Genomic DNA, 18,306 nt, shown 5'->3' on the forward strand with positions numbered 1-18,306 from the left:
TTCTATTGGGCGTTTAACCATCTGTAAAATGGATATGATACTACTTACCTGCCTGACACAGCTGTACAGAGACTTAATTTTTAATCAAGCCCTGTTAAAACACTTGGAGCTCACTGTATAAAAGATGAATGGAGAGGCAAAATAATTTTTTTATGATATTATTGCTTTTATAAGATTTACATTTCCAAGAGTAATATATGGTGAACTATATCAATGTTCTAGAAATAACATCATAAAGGAAAGAAAGTATCAAGAAGCCTAAGAGATGTGCTGGGATGGAGTACAGACTTTCTGACAGTCTAGGATTCCTTCGTCCCTATTAATTATACATGTGGAGCAACTTGTTAATGCATTTCTAAAGACATGTTGACACAAGCTCAGACCTCTATCCTGGCAGGCAGTCTTTTGAATTAATTCAACCCCGGGATCAGAAGGAACTGGACAACGTAGTTGAAGGCATTTCTATAACAAACAAAGTGTGGACTACTATCAACAAAACAGATTTTCTGGGTCCGAGAGAAGAACAGGAAGTAATGGTACACCTTCATGGGGAGCTCATTATGAATAATTTCTGTAGAAGGCCCTGGCATTACATTTCAGGCTGATGGAATATGACCAGGTATCATTCTTGATGTTATTTATCTACGCCCTATGCCCTCCAACAGTTTCAAAAATAATTATAAAAGCACTTAATTTTACTAATAAAGTACTTCAGTCATTCAGGAGTTATGTTTATTGTAAAATACATTGCTTGTATTTAACAGCCAACAGAAATAGAAACCAACAATTAATTATATTTGAACTGATTTCCTAATATATGCTACAGTATTCAAATCTTACCTAATATTTTTAAGCAAATTTGACACACTCTGCTTTGCAGGCACAAAACCCACACAAAATTACTCTAATTACTGTTCATTTCCACAGCAGTGGAGGTGCAGTGTTTGAAGTGCAGTTCCGCTATGCGAAGTGATTGCATATGTAGTTTTGTGAGTTTTCCTTCTTTGTGCCACCTCAGAACCTCAAACCACATGTGCATTCTTTACAAAAGATTGGAGAACAGTGCAGCCTGAAAATTCCATGGACCAAATTGTAGCAATTTCTTGAGTCTGTACATACATAAAGTCATAAAGAAGACACACCTCAGTGTGATTTGAAGCTATTGCAGGAGATGCAATCATTAGCTTACAAGATTTTTATTGTCTTTTTTCAGAGTCACTTAGAAAATTAGACTTTCCAGGTCAAAAACTGGAGTGGTCTAAATTAAACAAAAAGCGTCACTGGAAGAGACATCCCCACTGAGTGTCAAAACGATGACATTAGAAATACATTAGTTTGATTATTTTACATTGCTGATTCATTCACAGGGAAGTCCCCCCAAAGCATCTAAATATCACTGTGGCTGTCTCAGACATTTATAAAATGAATTCTTAAGACAACCAAATTACTTAAGCAAACTCTTTCTAAAGTGGCTACTGAGTCTGAGTGTGCAACTTGAGAAATCCCGAGGAGCTTGACCATAATGTGCTGAGCACCTGCTGTCTGGAAAACTGGTGTTATCCAAATAGCTTCAGTGTGTTTGAAAATGCTGCTTCTTAAATTTAGCATTACCTCTTCACCTGAAGAGCAGCTCTCTTGTATAGTATGAGTACCTGTGGAGAAAAAAGTTTTAAAATGTAATCTGAGACATTATAGCCGTTACCAATATTATGGCTTTGGATTTTGTTGGTTTAGTGAGTTCTTTTTCCTCTTGCTTTTCCTTCCCATGCTGTTCAGAAATATACTGAACAGCTATGAAGGTTAAAGCTTTATCCACTAAGATACATCCTCTTCAGGCACAATGCATCTAATCCATAGCCCAAACAACCCTGCAGTATTAAGCCTGTGGTTTATGCTTGTTGCTAAAATTTATGGAATTGACCAGACAAATATTTTTTTCTCTACTTACTCAATACAAATAGGCTTCTGGATAATCATTAAGAGCAATCACATCAGTCAGTGACACTTGTCACTGCAAAAATCCACTCAAGTTTCTATCATTCAAGTTGGTTTGGTCAATCTAAGCTACATGATGGTTCTTTATTCCCTGATTCATTGACACAACCATGGAAATGACTAAAGACTTTAGAGAGTGTGTGACTTTATAGGAGAAAGAGTTTTGAGAAAAGCACTGTTTCAGCTGTGTGAGCACACGTGACAACTCCTTTTAAAGAATGTTACCTATTGCTGCTTTAAATAAAGCTCTGTTTGCAAATTCCAAATCTCAGGCTTTTTACAGGAAAAGCTTGGGAAATTACTCACAAAAACATTTGCAAAAAAAGCCAAAAAGGATGCAAATATATTTTTAAGACCTGAACAACTAGTCAAGATCTGCTAACGGCCTGTGAGCATTGGGAATGATGTCTTTCTAGTGGAGTTGGAAATCAGTAGATGCCACACTCCACAGAATGAGAGACAACAGGAATAGACTTACCAGATATTTCAGGTGGACTGGAAAAAAAAAGCAACTTTATTACCCAGTCAGTATTACTGATGTTTAAACAGGTGTCCATACCATGTACAGTAGCTCTGCAGCTTCCTCCTTCAGATTGAGGCTGTCCTTGACTTTAAAGAGTGAATGTTCTCTGACTCTTTTTTCCGCCCCCCCCCCCCCCTCTACTACTGGCTCAGAGCACTGGCTTTCATTTGAAGGGCACAGCATACTGAGTGATGTTCACATGATACCAATGCCAGCAGCATGATAAGCCTATTTCTGACAGTGTGGCAAATTACTATTATGAAATCCCAGTACATTTGATTGCGGAGTGACTTTCAGAAGGGATCACACATAGCAAGGTTATGAAAGGCTCAGTGTTTACTGCAGTAATGCTGACTTACTGGAAAAGAATATCAAGAGCCTTAAATAAAAAAGCTTGGGAGATTCCCAATTCATAAAACATTTGGCTGAGTATATCCAACCAAGCATTATGTTTCTTTAAAACAAAAAGAAAAAAATTATCAGCAAAAATTCTTAGGCTTCCTTTTTTCCCATTGGTGACTCGGTGAGATACATTTGCTAGAGATTCACTCAAAAGGGATCATCAACTTGAGGCTCTCCTTCCCCTCTGTCATTGTTCACTTTAGGGGGTTACAGGTGTTCTGTCTCTCCAGAACTGCCTCCCCATTCCAGTCAAAGGTCAGGATCTCCTATGTCTGTACAGTTCCCAAGTTAAAAGGAGAACAAGATTCAAATAAAAACTATGACAAAAGCAGAAATGGGAGGAGAAATATGCAATTTATGGGCTAAGAAAGCACGGAAGTTGCCAGTAAAAGAAGCATATCTACAAAATACAAAATAGCAGTAACCCATCTGCTGAATTATTGTCAGCATCCATGGGTGTGTTACAACATGGAGATAAATTGTCCCTGCCCCAAACATCTTCCTTTTAAACTTATTTGTGGAGTAACAGAATCGGCAAAATAAAAAAGAGCAGGCATTAAATGGCTGAGGTTTACATCAGGATTTTTATCACACCAGTGGGCAGCAAGGTATTTTCATGGTGAAATAAGTTTTTATTCCATTATCTGATAAATAAATATGATTATTACTTTGTTTTTTCTAGACTTTGTTGATAAAGTTTCTAGTTATGATAGCCCAGGTAAATCTCTAATTGGTTTTCTTGCTTTTATTAGTTATAACACCAGCAAGTTGTGATTACTGTATTCATAAGCAATGTTTTGACTGGTTATCTTAATTAGAGCCTGTTTATTCTCTTTCACATAGAAGTAAGAGTACTGGGAAGCCTTAGCATTTCTGTTAAATTTCAGTTCAAGCACATTCTGCCTCCCTAAATGCAGAAATACTGGTCTCTGCTACCTTTTAGCAGTGTTTTGGAGCACTTCTTTATGCTTTATTATACCCAAGGTGATACAGTAAAGAGCTCAGCATGCATATGAATTTGATTAGGATGACAAATTGGGAAAAGGAAAAAAAAAATCAAAAAACAATACCCAACAGTATTTTACCCCAGTAAACCCCTTTTTCTTTTTTTTTTTTTTTCCCAAGTGTCCCTGATTTGGTCTTGTTACAGCTCTGAGATGTTGAGGCAAATAAGTGTTGTTTTAAACAAGTTTGTAATAAATAAGTGCTCTAGATTTAGGAATTTTAACAATTTCTCTGCACTCGATTCAGTGAAGCAGCTACTTCATTAACCTTGTCTGCCTTTGCTTAGGCAAACGTATTTGCCCAGACAGGTAAAATTAGATATGTGGCAAATTCAGATCTCTGTCTTTTACTCCCTCTCTTCCCCCTGATTGAGGAACTATGTAAATGTTGGCTGAAAGAACACTTGATTGCTGTAGGTATGGATATAAAATATAAAAGCCCCCAAGTTCAGGTGGAACCCCCTAAGTTTGTATGAGTTTTCTGAACAGCATCGGAGTAAAATCTGTCTCCAAAAGCCCCCAAACACCTGTAATTTCCACTTCTTAGCACATTTTTAAGCTAGGGCAAAACGTTTCAATCAATAGCTCAGCATATAAGAGATGATGATTCCCTTTCCTAATTATCTCCATTTTCTTGGCCAAGTAGAGCATTCACATGATGTTTATTTTGGGATACAATACAATACAATCTTGTTTGTCTGCTGGCTGGAATGTGACTATTCCAGTCTGCTTTGATTACTTTTTCCAGCTGAATTAGGGAATTGATCCCTTAGTAAGTGGAGACTTGCAGGTTTTTTGTATTCTGTCTCTATTGTGATATGAATATGTTTAGCTGATGATGTAATATGGCTTCTATATGTAGGTGGCCACAGCCTGTCATAGATTTAAGCTGACTGACCAAATGTCTGAGGTTAGATGTGTAGCATCAACAGCTGTCTGTTTTAAAGGTTATTTTTTAAAGGCACGCGTTCTTGGAATTTGTTTCCTGGGTGGCATGTTGTACCATGGAGAGGCCAAGTGTTTAAATAACCTCTTCAACCGTGTATTTTGCAAAGGCCTGAAGGCAATTGTCTCTGAAATCAAACTCATGATGGCGAAAGCTTTAGCGCAAGTGAATGGACAATTATTGCCTTTCCTTATCTGTGAAAGGGGAAGGAATGACAAATTGGAGATCTTTTTGCATGTCTAACAGCTTTGGATAAATGAGACTTTTACCCTCTGACCTCAGTGGGGCCAGAATGTCACCTAAGCGTTTTTGGAGAAGTGAAATGCGGATGCTGAAGTTGGTAATGCCATGCTGCTGTATACAAGCTGGGGGGATGAGTGCTATTGTTATTCGCATTGATCAAAGACATGATCAAAGTCGCTGCTGTGACTGCCGCATTGACAAGCTTGAGTGCAAAGAAATTGTCTAATCGCAGCTGCACGGCACGTGGCACAAGCTGCAAACCCCAAACCCACCGGAACGGTTGAGCTCAGTGCGCTATGGCTAGGCTGCCACAGGTCCGCGGGTTTGCTGCGTAAAAATTTCTGGGTTCCTAATACTGAACCCGCAGCAGTGACTTCTTTGTAGACCCACCCATGTCTGTATCAATGCCAGCACACGCCTCCTTGGATAATTGAACACAGAAGAATTGCAGTCGGTATCTTTTGCTAAAACGTCTTGTGATCATTTATGGCAAGTCCCAACGTTTTGGGAGGAGAAGAGAGCGCAGGGGGTGTCCAGCTTTCACAACGGGACTCTTCCTCTAAACCAAAGGAAAAACATTTGGTGGTGCTCTGCAGCTATCTGCCACCACCGTTCTTGGTTTGAAGGTTGAGACTAGCTAACTGGACAGTGTGTGATTTAATCTCTAAAGAAAAAGGTGGGGAAGAGGAAAGAATGTCCCCCAAAACTTTGAAGTGCAAGTAGACAAGTGGATACAAGAAAAGGGGGATTTCTTGTGAATCATCACGGTCTAGAAATAGAGTTATTTGTAATCCTAAGAGTTGCAGTTCTAGGAACTAGGTATTAACAGCCTGACCAGAAGTCTTTGACAGACAGTTGGAAATCTTTCCACGGTTTCCAATTTACTTTGGACCATATTGTATGGTATGTGTCCCATGCTGTAGAATTCCTAATTTCCCCATGGAAATACAGTCTGGGACCCTGCTGTGTTATATATATTATGATGCCATTCCCAACAGAGTTTAAGGACCTACAATGACAAATGGTAGTTTCACAGCAGATCTTTGCATAGGTGTTTCAACTTAGTCATCTGGTGGCTGATATTACAGTAAATCTGCATGTCAATATTTATTTTATATAGGCAATCTGTTGTACTCCTGACATAGGAATTCCATCAGATATGCGGAAATACAGAAATAATTACTGTTGCAGAATTCTAAAGGGAAGACAATAATTAGCAATAGTGGGTCTCCTTAAAAAAGTCTGGAAGTTTGCTATGACTCAATATGTTTTAAGGAAGGAAAAATGTTATTTTAACTATGAAGCTGGCAAATTCTAACGTTTTGATTCCACAGCAGTAATCTCTATAAAAGACATGATTTAAAAGCTGCTATTTCTCACTGTCCAAAGCTAAATACAGGTTTTATTCTAACAAATTTGAATAAAATTAGAGCACTCTGAATAAATTCACCCTGCCTCTGCATCTGCTGTCTTAGCTTGAGGCAGAAGCAGATGACTGCGATCTCTAAGATTGTCAAACTAACACCATAAGCCAAAGCTACATTCACCTTAAAAAAACCATGAAATTTATTCCAGCTTGGTAACAAGCTGGTCCATTATTTCAGGGGTTTGGTGCCAGTGTTCAGGTTTTTAACAGGCCATCTGAAACCTCACAGGCATTTTTGACATTTTCCCATTAATGGGGTTGGTATCTGGGGGCTTGAGAGTGCTTTGTTTGTGTTCAGATTTAAACTTTTAGCACCTTAGATCTGTCACCAGTTCACTAGAAGATGCTATTTTGATTTTCCTCTTCAGCAGCTCTGAAAAAAAGGAAAAAAAAATAGCACATTTCTCATTTAATATTAATTGGAACATATTTTCCCCTGTAGCAGTTTGCTGATTATGAGGTTTCAATGCCGCTGAAAATGGCAGCTTTGCAAATAGTCCCTATAAATAGAAAATAAGAAGCTGTTTCTGTGAAACGACCAGCTAGAGAAAAGACTCATTAATCAGGGAAACAGGTAGAGACCAACAGCCCTGCCTAATGCCGATCATGTAAACGCAGGCTGACAACGCTGTCTGAACAGTAAAGCAGACCAGTGTGGTCTATGCTAACATTTTGTAGGGAGAAAGTTTAGTCAAGTGTTTAAAATATGGAAATAAGGATCAGGATGCCTGCGGGGGTTCTCCAGCTCTCCTGCTGACTAGCTGCAGGCAAATCACCTTGGCTCCTTGTAATTTAATCACAGACAAAGGGCCGGTTTCCACCTGAAAACTGTGGGAGCAACATTTCTTGGAGATGGCAATGTCTTCCAAAATTACATCATGCAGTGTGGAAAGTGAAAGTGGGCAGTGTGTAAATCACACAGATTTGTGTGACGATGCAAATCGTTTGTGTTAAAACACTGCAGGTCATTTTGGGCTGGCTTGCATCAATGTTTTCTGTCTTCCACATACCCCGTAGTAAGTGCATTGACTATTTCCAGAAAAAAAAAAATTCCTGAAGGAGAGCAAGACCTCTTGTCTACCAGCCATGCGCCATTTAACAACTACCTGTGCCAAGGTCTGCTTTTTGTGTTGATTGCATGAAATCAAGCACAGTTTACCTTCGACGCTGCTTTGACTTCGTTTCTACCGTACTAGAAATAAAGAGTAGTAACGATGGCTCTGAACAGAGATACAGCACTGTTTTAAGGAACATGTAGAAATTCCTTCCCCATAAGAAAGAGAGGGTACTCATTTCCCTTAAATCGCAGAGGGGCTCTAGGCCGCTGGGGAGTGTACCAGATCTCAGCCGCCGGCAGTCCTTTGGTTAACCCTCCAGCTTTTGCCTTTGGTTAACATCTGGCTTTTGTGCACCGTGCAGTGAGCCTCGGAGCTCCCAGACAGTCGGGGTGCCACAGATCAGAGGCCAAGAGACTGCTCCTCCTAAGCAATTTTTAGATGCCACAGAACCCAAGACACTGCGGTGCAGTCTTTAGGGAGTACTAAACCAGAGCAAATTCTGCCACCTGCTGCTTCCCTACAGTGCCCATATTTTCAAGGTAGACTAAGCCTTGGTCTGCTCTAACGTGGTTGAGATTTTACCAAGATTGTGTTTACCAGTGGGATTGCTGTATTTAAGCCTAAAACACTTGAGAGGCTAGATTAAGCGATTTGCTTTTGATATTTATAAGTAACAGCAGTAATGAAAATTGTCCATGCAGTATGTAGTCATGTACACGGTAAAGAATGTCCACATCTGTTTTACAAAAGCAACTACTCGGATTGTGCTAAGTATATATTTAAGAGTAAAATTACTGAGAACACGAAATGTCAGGAATATTGAGGGAGAGTGGGCTGTCCAGTGAGAGCATTGACATAACTAAAAGTCCTTTCAAAGCTCAAGCATTTGAGGGAACTGAAGAAAAATGCAGGCTTGCCTGTACAAACCAGTGGATTTTTATAGCATGCCTCTAGATATCACAAAGCAAAGGGTTTAAATTAGAAAGCTGACTCTGCGGGCAGTTATCAGCAACCAGCATGTGCAAAGCCATAGCTTCTGTATCACTGTAGGAATTTAAAATTGCTTTATTTTTAGTTTTAAAAATCCAAGATTTTCTCTTTATTGGCTGTTAGGCTGAGACACACAAGAAGCTCAGGCAATGCCTAGCCTCCAAGCCTCTTCTCCATAAGCACTCTTCTGTCTGGTGTGAGCGTTCCCCACCTTGAGGTGAACTAGGGAGGATAAGGCTGTGAGCTCCCATGCCAGCTGAAGCTGCTGAAGTGCTGCTCTAAAGGGTGTTAAGGTTGCCATGGCAGAAGGTAGTTATTTGGAACTTAAGGGAGACTTCAGCAGCATTCCTCTCAGAATCCTTAACTACCTCTCAGGCCAACCACTGTCAAGGACAAGGGCTACCGTCAGGTCAATGTTCTCTTTATATATAGTGCTAACTAAATTTAGTGTTAAATCTGCTGTGAAAATTTACAGCTTGTAATATTTACCTGACAAGCATCCAGACCCTCTTGTCCAAATACACAGTTCCTTAAATTAGAAAATATGTCATGAGGCAGCAGCCTAAATTATGTATTTACAGCACTGAGGCAGGTAAGTACATATTTATACAGCAAATCCTGAATTCTTATTTAAAAAGAAATGGACTGGCTTGTTCAAGGTATTTTTTAAAATCCTGACAGAGTATTTAGACAATCCTGGGTTTGGGAGCTCTCTGGGCCAGGGGCTGTCTTTGTATTGTCTGTTTACAGCTGAGTTCTGCACAACGAGGCAGGCGTCCTTAGGGGTTTTTACAATTGAAGGAATAAAAGTATGTGACAATAAAGAGCAACTCCCTATAAAATGACTGTGCCTAGAGATTTTTTCCTTCTTAGCAAACATTATTGACAAAAAACAACGAGTATATTATTTATATAACAATTTCCTTATGGGTCATTGTTGAATAGAGCTCGGGTCCTTCCATGCCCAGAGCAAATGCCCCCATCACTGCAACTATAAATTTATTTTCTTTTCCTCCATCCTTCTCAGGGCGGAGTTCTTCTCTACACCAACTAGCTTAGGAGCCACCTCACAGTTGCATATAGAAAAATATAATTCTATTCTACAGCAGTTCTTCAATATCCCAAACTTACTCCTTTGTGAAGTAAATCCCACAAATAGCCTTTTGAACTTGTGTAGATTTAAAATCCTAAGAGAATGACACACAAAAAACAAAACCAAGGGAATGTCTTCATTAGAGACAGCTCATAGCACAAATCAGGTTCAAAATGCTGCTGCATTTTTGTTGCTTATAGCTACTCTTGAAGACAAGTGGCTTCTTTGAAATGTGAATGCAGAGTATAGATTAAGAAAGATGTTTCTGCAAAGGATGTGTCACGTTTTGGGAAGTTTATGCACTCTTCGTTGCAAGGGTCTAACCCTGCTTAATGGTTAACTTAGTCTTATTGAAGTCAGTGGGACTATGCCCCTGTGTGGTCCTCTATGCCACAGTTAGGAGCTGTGTGAGGTAGCACTTTTTTTCCGGTATTCGATGAAAATCTTGATGGGAGCTCTAGTTCCTGCTGATGTGTAATAGTATTTCTATGAGGAAAGCCACGCTACCTGGCAAAGAAGGACCAAATATGAATTATTTTTCAAAGCTAATAATTTTTTTTTTCCTGAAGTGTTACAGCCCCATATGGCAGTAAGATTATCATCATAGGTGTATTGCAAGTGACATCTGTTTAGACTGCTTAGACTTACAGGGGGGGAAAAAAAGACTGTCAATGGCATGGTTTTAAGATGGTGCCTTTTAAGAGCTGATCAGTTCAGCTCAGTTCAACAAACAGTACAAAAATTTTAAAAAGGAAAAGGCTAGTTACTAATGGCAATTTGATGTTTTCAACATCAATATGAAAAATACGTGTTTAAAAATACAACAAGCGTTGCCAGGTATGTGTGCCTTGTGTAATGGCCATCAAAGAAAGCTGTTTTTATATTCTTATGGGAGCAGGGTGAGTCTGAATCCCAGTCCCAGGAGCTATACATGCTTAAAGGTACTGTTCAAAGAAATCAGTGCAACGGAATGTGCAGATTTGGCGGACAGGACTTGGCAGCCATTGTGTCCCTGTTAGGTAGTGCTCAGATTCAGACCAGTGAAGCTGTTTTACCAGTTAACTGACTTGGATAGCTCTTTTCAAGCACCTTCCAAGGAATATTTGTAACTTTCTGAGTGAGGCCTCCTGACCATGTGAACAACCTCTTGTCAACAGCCTGTTTCTCTTCTCCCTGAAACCTTTCCATTTAGTCTCTGTGACCACCCTCAGTTCACAGCTGGCATCCACAGTCCCCAATTATTGCAGAACTTGCCAGCCAGAATCAATGTTCCTTGTCTGAGTCCCACCCCTGACTGAGATTCTCAGTCCAAAGAATCTATCTTCTTGTTTGTGCCGCTCATCTAGGCTGACATCAGTCTCCTTCAAGGCAAGAAATATGCTTGCTTTGAGACATGTGCATGAATTCTAACTACCACTTTGTCTCTTTAATGTCACAGAAGTTCAAATATGAGGCTGATTTCACGCAATCAAGACTGTCTAGAACATTTTCATAACAGAGAGTTGTTACCAAAACATCTATTTGCTCTGTGAAAAATGGAAGAGACCAGTGCACTCTTGCTTTCCAGGCACAAGTGACCATAAGTCCCTGAGACTAAAAAAAAGTTTCTCAGAAAAAGCTTGGCTAAATCTGAGACATTGGAAAAAAGGTTGTCCTATAATGATTCCCAGGAGTCCCAAAGTGCTTGTTGTGCATCAATGAATTATGCCTTAAAACATCAGAGTGTACCAGAATAAATGCTACCTGTTTACGTGTCTGGTAGAAATGTACTTATGTTCCAAACTGGATCCATCTTTCAGACGTCTCCAAGATCAGGAGTTTTTATCACCAGGTCTACATTTCAAGTTGATCTCTCTTCTTTATAAGGTTATGCCATTTTCATCGTCAATATCCCCTCTTCCTGAAAAGTGTACATCTTAATAGTGTAACCCAGCATTTCTGTTGTACATTTTCATTAGCTGGCTGCATTCTCTATTTAAGAGTAAGTGGATTTCTGAGTTATTGCCGGTTTTTTAATGATGACGTTTTGGATTTTCTCACCTCTTTTCCATAGCAGCTGTGCACATCTTAATTGTTTCAGTTTTTACCTTGTCTTGAAGCACAGGTGAAATGACCTTGTAAATAAAAGTCCTTGTAATTGCTGAAGATTCAAGGGAGTTGGGAAATGTATTTGTGTTCGGCACAACAAGAGTATTTACTATTAAAGGAATCTCTAGCACAGTGATACCGTAACTGATTAAATGGCATTGTTTGTTTCCACAAGAATTAGTGTCTGTAAATTATAGGTGTAGGTATCCTTCATTTTTATTTGCCATTCCTACTTCAACGCACTTCTGCTAAATGCAGTATAGTACTTGGAAAAAAATGTGTATACGCTTACCTCTACCTATTGGCAATAAAACAGATGTACAGGATCAGAACCTAGGATTATGACCTAGCCAAAATGGTCAGCAAGAAAATAAAAATGAGGTATTCTTGGCATAGTCATGTGCTTGCAGCATTGCTTTCAGCAGTGGCTCAACCTTACAGTTTTGGAGGATTCCATGTGGATTAATCTAGGTCAACTACATTTTGTAGGAAAAAAAGGAGGAAGAAAGCTTGATTATCAGTGCTATTCTGTCTGAAATTTTGTCTCGCAGAATATTTGAGCAGTGTGTTTGAGATAAAGATACATTCATTCAATTTTTGTTACTGGCTGGTTGGTATTTGATTCTGCCTTCACTGAACTCAGATGAAGAGATGAAATAGCCTGGACTCTTTCTGTCATGAGTACAGCTTGAGGCTTGAGTCACCAAAAAGCTAGCTAGATATCTGTGATTGCTGAAGTGAAACCAGCTAATCAGTTAAACAGTTCAAAGCAGATTATTTTGCTGACAACTGACATGTCTTGTAGAGTTGTGCATTCTTCTATTTCAGAAGCTCTCTATCAACATGCAGTTAGCTAGCATGCTTTGTTTGGTTCCTTTGGGCGTCGTAGTGGTATATTTTATTGTAAATGGCTCAACAGTTGAACAGATTAGACCTGTGCTTGGGGAGCCCTGCCCAGTCAGCTTACACATTTGAAATTAACGTTTTCATACAAATTTCATAGGTGGTACTTGTGCATTTCAGTAATTCCCTGTACATCAAGCTGGTCATTTCTTTCCATATACAATTGTTGCTTTTAGAAGCCCAGTAGATAATAACCATCAATGTTTCATTTACTATAACTATTTAATAATCATGAACGATTGAGGACCAGATTTTTAAGCAAACTGATAGAGTTGAGTGAAATGAAGCCTACCTTTGTATAATTGTCTAAGCTGTATTCTAAATATCATATGGGCTTTGTTGTGCTATAAAGATACATGACTGATTGGCATTTTCATTAAGAATATTAGCATATGAGTAACAAACAGAAAACCACAATTTTTATAGTCACATTGGCAATAAAATTAATCTGGATGGACTTCCTTGCAGATACAAGAATTTCTGGATCCATCAATTTTCATTCCATTGTAAGGCATGCCTGCTTTATGGATTATTTTAAAGATGTTTTTTGTAACACAGCACTAACAGCTAGCTCTGTTTCACTGACTTTCACCTATTTTGCTTTCAATTTTTTCTAATTCCCTTTGATGTCCCTGGCGTTTTGAAGCCAAAAAACCCCATATAATGCTTATCTAATTATCAGGGCTCTTGCATTTCTAAAAGGTTTCATTAACACTGCTGCTTTCTGATTCATGCAACCAGCTGAGGCTCTGCGTACCTTTCCCACAGACGTTTTTGGATGTCTCACAGATCAGTGAAGAATCACTTTGCCAATAGGTGCCACTGTTGCTCTACACACATGTCTGAATCGTCAATGTCCTTCAGCTGAAAAATCCAACCTAGAAAAAGCAAACCTAAATCACGGTGACTAAAATGTTGCAGAGGTAGAAGTCTGTACAGACCATGGCCAGAGGCTTGTCCATGACAAGACTAAGGTATATGTTTCATCTTGTTCCTAAAAATAATATTGTTGCTAATCTTGAGCAAAATTAATTAAGATATAAATATGCATTGAATTAATTTCAGATATCTTTAATCTAAGCCTTTAACTTGCTGCAAGTTTATTGTTGAGCCTCAGATCAATAGCAGCTGAACCTTGCAAATATCTCCTCTGGACCAAATGTGACTTAAATGCAGAAGTTGCACATCAGTGCAGTAAGACATTGGACTTCTGTCAGCACTTTTTACATAGGTCGTTCACATACTTTCTCAACTGAGTAAAGTATCAGCGTGGCCTATCCTGCTGTGTAAAGGCGACCTACAGCTATTTCTTCTAGGTTTACTGTTTGGTAACATAAGATCAGCTAATGTAGTTTACTTTGCAGATTATCTGCTGCTAAGTGCCATGCAGTATGTAAAGCCAAGGGCAATCAAGGTCTGCTTGCTTGCTGCATTGGGAGAAACCTTGGTTCACCTTGTCCTTAGGTATGCAGCCATTTCGTATGTTTACTTTATTCTTGGATGTTTCAGACATAAGGAATGACACAAGCTTCTTCTCTTTCTTCAAATAAGTGTTTAGCAAGCTGTGCAAAAATGAAAAAAACACTAAGGACAAAGCAAAATTGAACCTTTGAGGTTCAATCCCACTCTTTTTTTTTCTTACTGCAACTGTTCATTGAATAGAAACCAACAGATGAAGATTTTGTTTTCGGTGATTTAATACATCTTCTGAAATATGCCCAGCCATCTGCAGGTCAGAATGTAACCCAGCAACTTGTTCTAACTAGTAGACAGCCCTCCATCTAAATAACCTAATTCTCATTCCTTCCGCATGGAACAGATCACTCTTACGTGTATGAGCAGCAAGCCATATTAAGTAGTACTTAAGATCACCCTAAGCAGTTTACACAGAGGCGTCCCATGCTTTTCTGTCTCTCACTAGTTGGCCAATGGCTTGCAGATATTTCTGACCCCTTTCATAGTCCAGGATTCTACTAACGTTTTGGGGAAGATGTCCCTGGTTGGATGGGAGGACATGGGTTTTAGCTGATTGTCTCACTTGAGAAGTAGCAAAAGCAGAAATCGGTGGGCTTTCATAGGAAATGGTGTAGACACTGTTCATCACTCCAGCTTCTTCCTTGTGCCATTTTTTCATCAGGTGCTCAAGAAGGCCATAGTTGGTGGGTGGTTCTGAGACAGGAAATGATTAAATGTTAGAAATGATAGAATTAAATTTTTGGTCCTGGTGTTTTTACTCCACAGTTGTCATAGGGAATATTTGTACTATTTTGACAGCAGATTAAGGACAAAACAGATCTTTCTGTTCCCAGGGCATGTATGTCTACCCTCTGGCTGGAAGGGAAAATCACTGTTAGGCATCAATAGGAGAGCAGGAATGGTATAACTGTACCATAACAGTAATGGTATACTGTAAGGAGTCCTGGTTCTTCATAGTCTCTCTGGTAGATATTAAAAAAGTTAGCAGAGCTGTACATGTCACTTAAATTCAGAAACATAATAATACTCTCTGAATTCTCCTGCTAGTTGTATCTCACAGCTCTTCTTGTTTTTCTGGGGGTGTCTTCTATTACTGCATAGGGGAGAGAAATCTGTTCATGGACACTATCCTTCACTGCTTTCTGCGATGATTAAGTATTGTAGTATGGATAACATTTCCACTTTATAAATCAGTAAAATAAGCTACTGACTGGGTAAGGAACTAGCCAAAAGTCACCCCAAGATCCATTTTCAGAATTAAAACAGAAGGAGGTTCCTGGCTCTAAGTCTACATATTGACCACTGCACCATGTTCCATCTGTTTGAATTAATAATGCCAAAAACTACCAAGAATGGGGAAATCTGATTTCAGAGGAATCCAGGCAAACTTGTGTACATCCCAGCTGCAGAGGGGAAGCAGCACAAGGTTATAACCGCGTCTATTGTATTTATCGTCATACTCCGATACTAGATTTCGGCTTCTTGGCTCCTCATGATGGGTGAAGAAGTGCTGCATTGGCAGGCCCTGAAATGAGATGTACAAGAAACCATGCTGTTTGTCTTTATACATCGCATCCAGATAGCTTAGCATGCTTTTGAGTCAGACTGGACTACCAGTGATGTCACAAAATTACTTGTACTTGTAACTTAATCCCTGAAAATGAGAGTATTTGCATTTCAAGTAAAGTAAATTTCCAGTTACATTAAGCAACTACATCTGTATGTCATGAGATCCGATTAGTCTGATTTCAATACATGCATCATGGATTTGCCAGATACAATTAAGAAGCCTGCAAATGAAAAGCTGATTGTCTTGTGCCACTTAAGTTTTATTGTGCACTAGCATTACATATGCTACCTTCTAACTGTCTGTCAGGAGGGAATGATAAGAATATTTGGGGGTAGAGAGGCACCTTGGAGGAAGGGACATTCTAGCAGATGATACTTGTGGGAAAAGTATTGTTGTGAAAGATCTGGGACTCATAAGTGCAGTTCATTCCTATGGATCGGAGCTGTGCTGATGAAAATAATCCTCTTTTCGAGCTCATATAATAGCCCAGGGAATGTCCTGAAGACACAATATCCCATCCGAGCTGGTAGTAACTTGCTGATTTTCTTCGTGTGCCGTGGTCACCCTCCGAGGCAGTCTTGGAAACAACCAGAGAGTACCAAAAAGTATGTGCCATTTGTCTACCTCTGAGAGGCATCCTACTTTCATCAAACATACAAGGGAGCTCTGGATCCTGTGAAGTGGCCACAGAGCTCCAGTGCCTTCTTTTACACATACAGTTACTTAAGAATATAAAATATGATTTAAGTATTAGTCGAAGGTCATTGCTGTTTGGAATGTTGGCACACACAGCCCTACATTTGAAATTTCTTTTACTTACCTCAGATTTTTCCATCATGGTTCTCCTTAGTGTTTGGTCTGGTTTGTGATCTCGCGAACAAATGAAGTCTGTTTTGTATATGCTGCTGCCGAGTTTCCCGGTGTCTTTTGTAAACTAGAGAGATATACAACACTTAGTATGGCTAAGGCAATCTGATAATTACAGAAGCTCTGTTCCAGTGCTGCTTGCTTCATCTACGCATTTAAAAAGCACTTATTTGGAAAGAAGTCGGTGCTATGTACTTTTTCTCAGATGGTAAAGTCAGTTGGTATAATCAGCCATTTTAAGATTCTGGATTGATTCCTTGGTGTAAATAGAAGATACTATACAGCCCTTGAAAAATTATTCAGAGTTTGGTGTTAAATACTTTCACCTACCATGTGAACTAGCATCTGAAAAGGACGAATGAACCCTTTTGGGGGTTTTTTTGTTCCATTGTTCCTACTTCTGCCACAGCAGGCCAGTCTCTGCAATACAGTCTAGCAATTTGCTCCAGGGGAAAAAAAAAATCTAAAGGGAGTAATTTTAGCAGAGTCAGGAGGATTTGCCCTAACAGCTACAATATAGAACCTAAATGGCATGTTTTGATAACGTTAAATGTCTAATGATAAAATTTTGTTCAGCTCTTAAATTTACCAAGCAGCTCTGCTAGCAAAGAAGCTCTTGTTTATACAAGCAAATGAAACCAATATCCAAATTATTAAAGATCCTCTGATACAAGTAATAATAACTATTAACTTATGGAAGGGTTAATAAAGCCTCTCTTGTATCATGCTGGTATATATTATTAAGTTGTATTTATCAGTGTCGTATAGTTGTATGTAAGTTCTACAGCAGTCTGAAGTGATTGCCATAAAATGTGCTACAGCATTTTTAATTGGCTAATGTTACACCCAGTGTGAACGACACAATATAACCCATGCTCAGGCATTGCTTCTGCCCTGGCTTAGAGAGGAGAATAGCAGATCGTTAACAAAATGAATGAATGTAGGCCGAGTAAGACGCTTCTCCTCCTTTTTATTACTCTTCTGAGATGAGCCTGGACTCCAGCTTACGACTACAGTAGTATACCACCTCCAGAGCATTGGTTCTGACCCACTCTATTCCAGCTCTCACACTTCTTTCCTGACCTTACCCTTTTTCTCTCTTCCAGCCAGTTTCCAATGAGAACTTTATTAGAGTATTTGGGTTCCATTTTCCACCAATCCTGTCCATCTCTTTGCGATGAAATCATATTTCCTTTTCTCACCGGCACCTCCCTCCCTGGTTGTTAGAACTGTTCTTCAAGTCATGGGGGTGAAAGATTACTCAGTAGTCCCGTGCTAAAACTAGGGCAGAAAGGGGCTCCCCTTCTGCCTGCCTGTGTGCTGAGAAATACGGGTGATGTGTAGAACTGCTTGGCCTAGAACCATTTGTGTTTGCTGTCCCCACGGTGACTGTCGTTCCAGTAACCACATTCTAGGCTGCATCATACTTACTGTTGAGCAAAACAGTGGCTCCTAACCCACTAAAGTCACCTGGGTTTTTTTCTCTAGTAGAGTTCAGAATCAGAGCACAGAGTATGTCTCAAAACATTGTAAGTGGCATACTCCTCTATACCAACACACCACACATACCTGCATGACACACAGTCTCTCTTCATAGACAGACAGGTTTTAGTTTAAACAAGTGGGACAAACCAGGATGTCCATTCAAAATAATGTTGTTGTTTATTGACATAGCTAAAGAGAAGGGCTTGCAGCATGGTACAAGCTTGCATAAAGTCTGCA

The 18,306-nt window shown here is 39.4% G+C and overlaps 1 protein-coding gene across 1 annotated transcript; it reads right to left on the reverse strand.

Moving 5' to 3' along the window:
- Positions 1-14,553: 14,553 nt before the first annotated feature.
- CFAP107 (cilia and flagella associated protein 107) lies at positions 14,554-17,771 on the reverse strand (the record flags this gene model as incomplete). Its single annotated transcript, XM_082009224.1, has 4 exons — positions 14,554-14,840; positions 15,495-15,672; positions 16,538-16,651; positions 17,673-17,771. 4 exons carry the CDS (start codon positions 17,769-17,771, stop codon positions 14,554-14,556), a joined length of 678 nt encoding a protein of 225 aa, XP_081865350.1.
- Between the last annotated feature and the right edge of the window lie 535 nt (positions 17,772-18,306).

The sequence above is a fragment of the Phaethon aethereus genome, assembly GCF_964289735.1.
Source record: "Phaethon aethereus genome assembly, chromosome: 21".
Classification (NCBI taxonomy): Eukaryota; Metazoa; Chordata; class Aves; order Phaethontiformes; family Phaethontidae; genus Phaethon; species Phaethon aethereus.